The sequence below is a fragment of the Balearica regulorum genome, chromosome 1 (genome assembly GCF_011004875.1).
Source record: "Balearica regulorum gibbericeps isolate bBalReg1 chromosome 1, bBalReg1.pri, whole genome shotgun sequence".
In the NCBI taxonomy this organism is placed as follows: domain Eukaryota; kingdom Metazoa; phylum Chordata; class Aves; order Gruiformes; family Gruidae; genus Balearica; species Balearica regulorum.
Window position 1 is genome coordinate 56,574,829 of NC_046184.1, and position 11,983 is coordinate 56,586,811.

The window sequence follows — 11,983 nt, forward strand, 5'->3', positions numbered from 1 at the left end:
ACTATAATCAGCCCAAGGCTGCCAAGTGTTTAAGTCTTCCAAAGTCTTTTGTGCTATGTCCCACTCTTCTCAAGTGTGGCTGAAGCATACATATACACATTTCTATACACATACACGCGTTCATCTTCTGTTCTCTTAGATTTTGCAAACTAATGCTTTTCAGGCACAAAAAAAAGGGGCTATTTCACACTGCTAATACTGCTTCTACTTGATAATGGTAGCAATGCTCCAAATCCTAATGGCACACAAGCAGTCATTACCATGAGTATTACGACTATTACATAAATTTAATTGTGCCCTAGTGGCAAAAATGGGGATGCAGTCAACATGCTCAAACTGCCAGCAATCCATGTATATTATCGTTCCCAATGCTTCAGCACTGCTGGAGCAAAACCAGTACAATAGCGAACCTTTATTTCAGGACATTTGCAAAATGACAGAAAGTCTTTAGAATACTTTAGTTTCCAGGAGGAGACATGAAGGAGGGGGGATGTTATACTAGACCAGAGACTTTAAACATTTTTGTCCATCTTAGAGAAAATGTTACAATGAGAGAGAAGTCTACTTCTCAACAGCTCAACTTTAAACCTGAAAGCTATAAATAACTCCTTTACTGCCGATAATCCCAACAGAATCATCCCATCGGATTGCTCATACCACGAAAGACAACTCAGGATCGAAGGTTTCCTTTTGAGCTACAAGTAACAGTCATCAAGTCCTATACAACAGTATGCTTATCAAAACCAGAGTGTTTATCAAAACCAGCAGTAGTAACTAAATTAAAACCGATAAGGTAGCAAGCAGGCATATGCACAGGAAAGGAGGAGGGGTGGTTTATCCATTGACACATTCAAATGGCAACTTCAGCAGTTATAAGAGTTAAAGACAGCACTACTAAAAACCATTCAAATGCATCACAGGATTGTAAGATACTGCACCTTTCAAACTCTTTAGTTCTTACTCTCTCCCTTTATTATAATTAGAAGAGTATCAAAGTTTCCTGTATTAAACCATCCTTTCTTTTGTTGTCTTTTACAATAAGAGCTGCATTGTTAGGAATTCACACCAGTGGGGCAATACTGCTGCTAACTCCTACAGCAGTCATGACACACAAACGTGCATACCTTGCTGCACATAGAGATGCTCTAGATCACAGCACTACACTCTGTAACGCAGCTTTGGGTAGATTTTTATAGCCAGACTGAGCTGTGACAGAGCCAGGAGGAGGGCCGGGGGGGGGGGGGGGGGGGGGGGTGATAGAGAATGAAGCTTAAATCACAATTTCCTTTTATTTTTTTACTTCACTCTGCTAGTTTACACACCAAAGTTTTCCAAATGCATGTACCATATTTATCACATTTTCTAATCACTAATAACTGAGTATTTTGTTGTATACAAAGACATCTTTACTTCCTACTAACATGATTATATATGCAGAGAAGTCCAAGATTTTAACAGTAGTATTGTCAAAGAAAGCAAATATTGAGTTGTTAAGCAAATAATTCTAAACTATAACTGCAAACACCAACTTTCAACATAACCAGCTGCCAAGTTCAGCTTCATCAATATTTATAGCTTGACATCAGTTTGAATTGTACTTTTCAGCTATTTAGGCACCTAAGAAAGGAACAGGAAGCTAATTTTCAAAAATCTGCTCTATATTCAACGATGTTTTTTCAACCTTTAAAGAAATGAGGCAATACACTAATTTTTTATGGCTTTTTAAAAAATTTAATAACAAGATGAAAGTTATTATGGATACAGTCCTAGTCCTCAACACTACAATCTCTGATAAACATGCTCAGTTAGCTCTACCGAATATGGAACTACTTGCGAGAACAGTTTTGGACCACTCAAGTATGTGTGAGGCCAGGGCCCTAAATTTTAGTCTTTTGGGTTTGGCACAAAACAATTCTTCAACATTCACATCTAATTTCCTCTGAAAGTGGCAATTAAAAGATAAGGAACCAATCTTTATTATTTCCCCCCAAAATATGCAAGTCTGCCTTTAGGCTACCTACTTGCAATACATGACAATTGATTTTCACAGTCAAGCTCTCCCACCATATCTAAAAACCTAAATCTTTAAATTTGCTTTTGAATGTTTTTCACTTTTATATGTTTGTCACTTTTATATGTTCGTTTTCGTTCATCCTTTATTCAATCTGAAACTGAGTAATAAAACTTTCCAGTTATTTTCTGAGTTAAAACTTTGTGAAACTAAAGTTACTTTTAGTTTGTTTACATACCCAGCCAAAGCAGGGGTAAGTTAAACTGATATATGGTATCCATACACAAGGCAGTACCAGTTTATCTAGTTACCTAAACTGGTGAAAGTAACATTATCCAGTGTTGGCTGAGTACAGGGTTAGAGACAAAACGGACCAATTATGTCACTGTATTCTTGCCCTGAGGCCACCACTATGTTACCACTGTCAGGAGCGTTTTCCATTGCTTATTAGCCAATGTTAAAAGTATTTGATACAATGGGACTTGCACCCTTTTTTCCCCTGAGACAGTTCTCCACAAGCTAATTTACTCTTCAATCAACAGGAAGTCTTTCTCAATTTGAATCCATTTTCTGCAATACATGAATTGCCAAGGACAGGGAAAAGAAAGTTAGCCTTTGAATGTGAAAGAACCAGAGGAGTTTACTTCCAACAAAAGAGAAGATTATCAGCCAGTTTTGGTTGCAAAGAAAGTTACAGACAGCTAATTTACTGACTACAGAGTTTAAAAAACTGAGTGAAAAAGCCTAGCTGTGCAGTAAAATAACATTTTTCCCCTCTTCAAGTACCATTCAGCAAAGTGAGTGCCATCAGAAACGCAGGTAACATTCCCCTAACCTTTTATTAAATAGAATATAAACATTGAAAAACAACTAAAATCTGCCCATGTTCTTGATCTTGTCACCACAGCAGCCACAGAAATTGGAGGAGCAGATCCTGAAGCACCCAAACATTTATCTAGGCAAAAAGCACAGCTATATTTAAAAACCCTCAATTAAACTTTAGTATCCTGCTTTGTTTTGAAGGGCTATGAAATACATGACCTGTGCCTGTATAAAATCACCACCAAAAAACCCCCAACAAACACTTAATATGAGGGGCGGGGGAATACTAGTATAAAGACAGTATCTACCTTTAAAAACTTCCCAACGTAAGAAAAATATCAAAAATATTAAATATTGAAAATTTTTTGCAACATCAATGAAAAAATGGTCTGTATCTTGACCAACAGTCCCAAACAAGCACTGTGGCTTGATTCTTTTTCATTCTTGTTCTCCTCATGAAAAAAAGATTCATCTGCATTTTTCATTGCAAGAATAGACTTCTGGTACAATGCAATTAAAATCTGACAAGGCAGAATCTTAGCTATTTGACAAACAAAAAAAGTTAGAAAGCTAATTTGAAACAAATTCTTCTCGGAACCCAAACATGTACGGAAGGATATGCATTTAAATTACAATAGCTGTGATAGTAAAATTTCCTGTGTGGACAGACATTTGTGCCAAAGCGTTCTTTTTTTAGCTTATTACTTAGAAGCAGTTTAAGTTGAACTTAAAAAAAAAACCCAAAACCAAAAAGACCCAAACATTAATTTCAGAATAACCATGTTCCCAACACAGAGTTGAACTGCCACATTTACAGCAATATAAGAATAGTGTTATAATCACACAAACATATCCAGGAAAAAATCTCAATGCAAAAAATCCTAGAGAGGGTCACAAAGAAAGATACTAAAAACTATAAAAGCAGCTGACAATGTCGCAAAGCAACTATCTCATGCTATATGTATTATGGACTTCTTCAAGTGATTTTCAGCTGCTTCAGGTCAAGGATGGATCATCATTCATTTTGGAATGAATTAGATTTTGGTTTCTGTAAGAAGCTGGGGTGAGGGGACACATTCTCTTTCTCTCTCAGAGACAAAATTTTTTAATAAAAAAATTTACACCAATACTTTCTCTAAGTTTGTATTAAAGATATTGTTCCTCAAACTAGTTGCACCCACTAATATTATTAGCTTACAGTTTCTTAAGTCACAGCGTGCAAGCAACAGAAACCTCGGACACTTGAAAGTGTTTCACTGTACTTGCAAAGAAAGTGAATGTAGAGGTGATTTTACCTTCTATAAAATCTAACTTCTGGAAAAAAATTTAAATCACAAAGTTATGGTACTACTACATAAAAATCAGATTCTACTGTTGGCTGTAGTGAGAAAATAAAATGTACTCTACGGCATTTCAATTGTCTCCAGTTCTGGTCTCTACAGATCAAAAAACATCACAGGAGAGAAGTAAAAGGTTTTCAAACGTACAAGCAAAGAGCTGGACAACCTGTGTCTCTTCAGCCACACATAGCTCATAAGACATCCAAGTTTATAACTAGACCACGCTGACACAGGGTTGCTGGGTAATTTATATTTCTTGGCTGTAAAAAGCAACAAGACAAGAGGGCCTGCTGCTATTAACACCAATGGATCGCCCTAAGGCCAAAGCATGTTTAGTCCACAGCAGACCGGCAACCCTGGAGAGTTACTTTTATCTCCTAGAGGTGAACCGCCTTCCTACCACCTGTGGGATACAGCCATGAGATTTTTGCAGAGAGGCGACAGGGCCAGGAAAGTTGGTAACGACTGCCTTAGAGCAGCCCAGACATTTCTCAGTTCTGATCATGTGCAGACTTAATAGACCAGTCTTAAAACAAGAATGCCATCATACAGCTTTTCAAACATTTAGCTTCTTGATTTAAAATAATACTGTCAATTTAACTTGTGAAACTTTGTGAGAAAGTCTGCTTTTGCAACATGAAGAACACAGTAGAGAACTGCAAAGGCACAACCAATGTTTGCTGTAAGAAAAAAAAAGAGACTCAAGTAGGAAAAAAACCTGCAACCTTAGGATTCAAGATGATCAGAGGAAAAGGAAGAGGTATTTCCAACTAGCAAAACAGAGGCTAGAATCTGAAAATCTTTGAACTTAACAGAAGAAATTAAACAGTATTCATAAAAACTATGTTCTTTGTAGACCACTAGCAAATCAAACAGCGTAAAAGAACAAATTTCTGTTAACACAGAACAGACTTCACTACCAAGAAAATGAACACACTACTGAAAAACTCTGTCAGATCGTTTTTCACTATAGTACTTTTTATAATGCTGTCAAGAGCTACAGTGAAGTTATAAAAATTAAATGCAAGTAAAAACACTAATGACACTGACTTCACTACTCATTTAGATGGCTTAGAGGGCTTCCCCTGACACAGGCAACACAATAGTATTGTATCACCTTTTGCCTGATCCTCTGTCAGGCTAAAATTATCAACTCTTTGTTTTGCAACTTTGCTTCTTATCCTTTCATCTGCTAATTAGCTATTGAGCCTTCAATCTTCTGCCTGACAGGGTCAAAATATATTGACTACCAGTTTATACTTTACAAATTTATTCTGACCAGCATCCTATAGCATGCAGCATGACTGCTGCCTTATAGTATCACCTATTTCTCCTTACAAGCAGTATGCTTCTCCACACGCCTGAAATCTAAACTGGGTAAGAGCTACTTTAAGACCCATTTATCCCTTTTAAATACATATTTAAAAATTTTCAAACAGTGGAAGTCTCAGACAGAACATGGATTTTTCTTCCCAGATTTTTTCACAAATTATTGTGTTTTTTCTAATCCACAGACATTAGATCAGGAAATACACGCAAAATATCTGATTTCAGAACTACTAAAGCTGGCAAAGCCCAGAAACGCAATCCGTACTGACTAGCTGAAACTGGAAAAGGTCATCTCCATAGCTCACTACATGGTAAACACTGAGAACATCCAAACTCCAACCACAACCCTTACACTGATGAAAACTTTAAAACCTCAGAACATTCCCCTACAACATGATGCAAACCATAAGTGCAAAACCACCCTCTCCCTCTTACCGCTATAAGGCGGCAAAGGGAAAAAATTATTTAACATACTCACTGCCTACTGCTCTAAAGGGGAAAAAAAAAATACACCAACTCTTTGCAGCAAAATGTGCCTACTTCCCTGAAGAAAAGCGTAATGCGAAGAAGGTACAAACAGTAAAGCAGAGAAACCTAAGGAAGTATAAGAGTTTTACTATCTGCTCAAAGTGGCAGGGAACAGCAATTAGAATATCCTGATTACTATTACCCTAGTCACCTCACAAGCAGAAATACCAACAGGCAACTTACTTGTCTGACAGTGACAGCTGGCTCAAGTACCAAAAAGCACCCCTATTTTTATTATAGCAGGTAGTAGCAGAAAGTTTAGTTAGGATTCACAAGAAATTAAAACCTATTCTTCAGTCCCTATTCCACACACTGTTTGCTGAAAGAACAAGTGAACTTTGCATATATATTTTTATCTGAATAGGGAGAAAGACAGTAAATGTTAAGCTAAGGAAGACTATCAGCAAGAATCCACGTCTTATTCTACCACGTGTAGTCAAACAATTAGAAATATATGTTACTGTTTGCTCAACATCTCTGTGCCATGTTCTTGCTATTAGAACTGAAGACTGACATCTTCTTGCTATTCTTTCCCCAAGACAGTGTAATATTTCACAAGTAAAATTTCTGAAATCACAACAAATAGATCACTAAAAGCAATTCCAGAGATAATTCAGGCACACGCACTTTATAAGCAATGAGGTGACAGAAAACTTAAGTTAAAGGAAAACTCACTGGTATATATTTGCCAGTATCAGGTACTTCCCTCCTTATCTATGTGCTAAATATGCTTAATTTATCATATCATAGAATTATACGATTGTTTGGTTTGTGAGGGACCTCAAAGACCATCTAGTTCCAACCCCCCCCGTTGCAGGCAGGGACACCCTCCACTAGACCACGTTGCCCAAAGCCCCATCCAACCTGGCCTTGAACACTTCCAGGGATGGGGCCTCCACAACCTCTCTGGACAACCTGTTCCAGTGCCTCACCACTCGGAAGACAAACAATGCTAGTTCTTCACAAGGTCACATTTAGTGATCCAGAAATTATACACAGAAAAAGGCTGAGTGAAAAATAAAATTTAATAATACAGAATTGAATAGCTGTAAGCTGTAAGGTACACTGGAAGTAGAAGTATTGCAGAATTTGTAAATCTTCAGTACAGACAGCGTTTGTGAATCTAATGGCAGCACTAGGGAGCAATTACTGAGGAAAGCCATTGCAAAGAAGCAGGAAAATGACTGTTAATCATTATTATTACTATTATTGCACAAACCAGACAATATCTATGTATAAAAAGACATTCCAAGAAAATAAACATGTTAATGGTAATAAGTGACTAAGACAAGAGACTTTGCATCCAATCGTTCCGCAGAAAACAGAGAATAAAGTATCCGAACCATTAAGTAGACTATTAATAAACTCATTCAAGTCAATAACTAAGCTCCTTAGACTTATTCTATGAGCTACAGTTCATACAGCTTAATTGTAAAACCAATCTCTTCTGCAAGCAGAAAAATACCAGCTTTACTGGAGGAAAAGCCCCAACAACAACAACAAAAAATCCTAAAACACTCAAAAAACCAAGCAAACAAACTCCATTTGAACATATTTTCAAATGGCTTATAGCAGTCCTCTAATTATTTCCATCATTCTGGACTCAGCTATTCATCCCATTGTTCCAGATGCGACTATCTCTATATATGATGTATATTATACATTACTTCTACAAAACAAATTTATTTCTCATTTTTTGCTTCCTACGACAGGAGGCAGATCTAAGGTAAAATACACTGTGAGAACTATGTAAAATTCTCTCCTGAAGCTCTCTCCTCTTCAAGTCATCCTCCAACATCAAATTTTAATGATCAAACACTCATCACCAAGCCAAGCCATGACACACATTCTACCTAAATGTTTTACTGGACTATTCAGTCACACAAACTCTGGTAGATGAAGCTTTTTTTTTGATTCACAGTTTCAAGATTTTTATTCCCAAACATTTGAGCTTAATACTTAAATGAAAGCTTAGATTTCCAGCTAAATTTGCAGCTATACAGAAACTGCAGTAATGGACCAATTCATAAGGCTGCCTAATCAAGAGACACTGACTGGTTTATAATTAAGTTAATTTTTTCTCCACTACTTCCACATGACAGGATTGAAGTGATTCCCTTTACTAAGCATCCCGATAACATTATCGGAAAACAGAAACCAAGACCAAGTTCACAAGTATGCACATTAGAATTTTACCAATTAGCACTGAAAATTCTGAGCTAGTACGTAGTTTTACACGAAATTGTATATTCATGAAACCTTTACATGCAATATAGCTAACCAAGATGAAAGTAAAAGGTATAATGATAACCTCACCTATTTCTACAAAGAAAGATGTGCCTGCATCTTGTTGCCCCCAGAACTTCACAGCAGAAAAGCTAACACACACTTATTACTGCTCTGGGCTCCACGCCCCCTTCCCCAACCTCAACTTTTTGCAGGGTGACTTCTTCACCACAGAATTGACTAGTTTTACCTGCAACTTAGTTAAACACAAGTGAAAAGTCAACCTTACAAACCACTCCTTGAGGCACTTCTACATGGCAGTCCCTGCACTAACTGTGGATCGTGTAGAAAAACTTGACTTTATCTGTAAATTCAGGACCTCAGGTAATGCAGCAGAGGACAGGATTTACCCAGCTTCTCAACAGCCTGCATGTTCCAAGGCATCTGTACCGTTAGAGTCACTATAGGAGAGGAGGGAATTGTTGAGCAACTTCACTGTAGACAAACTACAAACCTGCTTGAATTTGTACACATATTTAACGACGCCGCAAATCTAAGCTATGACCTCTACAACACTTGTAGCAGAAACTAAAATCCAATTCTGGATAGCAATATTACTGGAAAACACTAGAGTAAACCAGATCTTTCAAATACAGAGCTATATAAAAACCAAAGGTCTACTTACTATTTCTCAGGAAGATTCACAGTTTTTGTAGAGGGTGAAAGTGTGACACTGAGACCTAACAAGTCATGATTAAAAAGTAATAATAACGAATTATTTTAAAAGTTAACTTTATGGAGAGATATCTTAACAAATATTCTTAAGGTTAGTCAAATGTCAAACATGTAAAAATGAAGTACTGGTTACCGCAGTAAGCATATCTACTTTAGCTAGGAAAACGCTTTGTTGAAATTTTGTTTTATTCATAAAGTCTCAACTCTATGCTGTAGTAGATACTCCTACATGCATTTTCATAAAGCAGATTTCAGCTTGCAAGATACCATGCTACAAGCAGCGTTATCCACAGCCAGTGAACCGTCTCCAGAAACAAACGTTCCCTCGTTTTGCTACAAACAGCTCGGAAAACTTTTTTTTTTTTTTTTCCGCCTGGGACACACCTCTGAGCACGGTCACTCCTCCCACCCACATACACACATTTTAACTAGCATCATGTTCAACACATCCAGTGCGGTTTGTAGTGGTACCAACGCAACCTCAGGACTGTCCCCACGCCACAGAAAACCACTTTTCTCCCCAACCACAAAAGGCTGCTCGGGGTCTTTCCACCCTTGTACATTTTGCACGGCCTGGGCGAGCTGGCGGACGGCTCTTCCCCGGGCTCGGCAGGCAGCCAGCCGAGCGCACGGCGCTGCGCACCACGGCGCCGGGCAGCGGCCTCGGGGCCGCCCGCGCGTCCCGCCGAGGCCCTCTCGGGAAAAGCGGCGGGGGCTGCGGGGGGCACCCGAGGCGGGGGGGGGGGGGGGGGGGGGGGGGGGCGGGGGCGGGGCGCAGCCCAGGCGGGCGACGGCCGCACGTGAGGCGGGCGGCGGGGAGGGGGAAGCGCGAGCCCGGCTCTGCCCCGGGACAGGCGCTCGCCGGGGTGAAGGCGGGGGGGGGGGGGGGGGGCAGCGCCCTTGAGCCGCCGCTCGGGGCCCACACCGCGGCCGGCCCGGCCCGGCCCGGCCCGACCCCCCTCTCCCCCCCCCGCCCCGAGACACCGCAGCTCGGAGAGGGGGGAGGGGGCGCGCGCGCTCGGCGCCAAAGGCCCCCTCACAGGCGGCGCAAGGGTCCTCAGGGCGGGAAGGGCCCTAAGGGAGGCCCGCAGCCCGCCCGCCGTCCTCCCCCCTCCCCCCCCCCTCCGCCCGGGGGGAGGAAAGGAAGATGGGGGGGGGGGGGGGGCCTGTCCCGCACTCACCGCTGAGACGCCGCCGCGGTGCGCTGAACCCCCTTCTTCTCAGTGCCGGGGGCGGCTCCGCCCGCCTGCCCGGGAAACACGAACCCAGGAAACAAACACGAAAAAGCTCCGAACCCACCCACCCCCTCCAAAAAAACCCCTCCCCACCAAAAAAAAAAAAAAAAAATAAAAATCCACAACCAAACTTTCCTCGCCGCCGTCTCCCTCCCCCGAGGAGCACGAACCCAAACACACCGAGACACGCCCCCGCACCGCCCCTCGCACCGCCCATTGGACGGCGCCCCACCGACCCCTACGCTGACTGGCCGTTTTGCCTGCTCGTCTTCTCCCTCCGCTCCCCTTTACGCCCCTAGACGCTGCACATTGGGAAGAGCCTCGGGGATCTCTCCGCCCATTAGTCACGGCCCACGTCAATCAGAGCCCAACACCCGCCTCTCAGAGCTTCTAATTGGGCATCCGCGTCACTACTCCCTCACGGATTGGCTGCACTTGCTGACTGTCATCGGTTAACATTGCGCCCTTCGCAATTCTCACTGGCTCCCACCCCTTCTTCCCTTCTGCCAGTTGGCTGCGAGATTTGTCCCTTAAATGGGGCACCCGCTCGCCCGCCCCTATTTGCCCCGCCCTTCCGTGCTATGGATTGGTTTGCGGGTTGCACTCTCGGACACCATTGGTGAAGGGATGTGCCCGTTACACCGTTAACAGCCCGAACACCCGCCCACCGAGCTGCTCCCCTTTGGCAGCCTCTTCGCGACGGTGCTGGGGCCCTCCTCAGCCGAAGCGGGAGGGGAGGCTACATCAGTGTGCCTAATTCATCTGTCGGCCCCAAGAGCGGGGCGCTGTGACGGGCACACGCGATAACGAGTACGGCCACGGATGTCGCTGCTGAGCGGCGCCAGGCGCCCCCGCCGCGGAACGGCGACAACGCCATACTCCCTACCGTCCCCAACGACGTTTACCCTTTGCTCCGCCCCTCCACAGGCACGCCCGCCCTGTAACAACTACTGGGCAAGGAAGATGTCAGTCGCACGGCTCGCGAGGCCACTGGCGGGAGGCCGACACCCCCGCGGCCAACTGGCAGCCACCCCCGATGTCAGCCGCCGGATGACACAGCACCCGTGGGCGGGGGGAGGGGGCCGCGCGGGGGAGGGGAGGGGAGGGGAGGAGAGGCGAGGAGGTGCTTTTGATTGGTTGATTTCACTGTCAATCTCCTTGGAGCGCGGAGGCGGGGCGGGGAGGGAGGTGCCAGGCCGCGTGAAGCAGGGGCGGGGCAGGGGGATGCTGCGTGCCTGCGGGGCCCCACGTGGCCCGAGCAGTTGCGCACGTGACGGGGGCTCGCGAGGTGCCGCCGCGGCCGTTAGGGGGGTGAGGGGAAGGGGGGAGGGGTACAGTCAGAACGGCTTATGGCGGCAGCTCGGTCCGTCCCTTCACTCTGCACTGTGTGTCGTCGTCTGTCTTCGCACACGGACGTGCGGGAACACAGTGCGGTGAGCTGGGGGGAAGGAGGTTTATGGCCCACCTCACTCCTGCCGGCCTTCATGTTCCCTCAGGGCTTGCACTAGGGCTGTGGAGCCTGGTCCCCGGCGGCCTCGGGGCGGCCTGCGGGTGGTCAGTGATGCGGGCTCGCCTGATCACCCAGCCGACGCGTGTTTTGCATTTCACAGGCGAAATCGGGGGTTTGTTAGGGCTGAGAGGAGCTCGGCCGTTGGCTTCCACAAAGCGGCGTTTTGCCCTTCGTGCTTTGAGTGCTGGCTGAGGTTTTCTTTGGAACAAGGCCCGAGGCTTTGCAGGCCGTGGCGCTCCAGGCGCCT

At 43.8% G+C, this 11,983-nt stretch overlaps 1 protein-coding gene across 23 annotated transcripts in view; it reads right to left on the reverse strand.

The window, feature by feature from the left end:
- TNRC6B (trinucleotide repeat containing adaptor 6B) overlaps positions 1 to 10,458 on the reverse strand; it is a 133,719-nt gene extending 123,261 nt beyond the window's left edge. For 9 of the 23 annotated variants that reach the window (XM_075752085.1, XM_075752039.1, XM_075752004.1 and 6 more), the window contains exon 1: positions 10,407 to 10,458. In XM_075752085.1, the coding sequence (XP_075608200.1) occupies positions 10,407 to 10,443 (37 nt within the window). In that variant the 5' untranslated portion in view covers positions 10,444 to 10,458. Of the gene's footprint in view, positions 1 to 10,172 lie in introns of all 23 variants that reach the window. The other 14 variants (XM_075752099.1, XM_075752013.1, XM_075751939.1 and 11 more) reach the window with 10 other exon arrangements.
- Between the last annotated feature and the right edge of the window lie 1,525 nt (positions 10,459 to 11,983).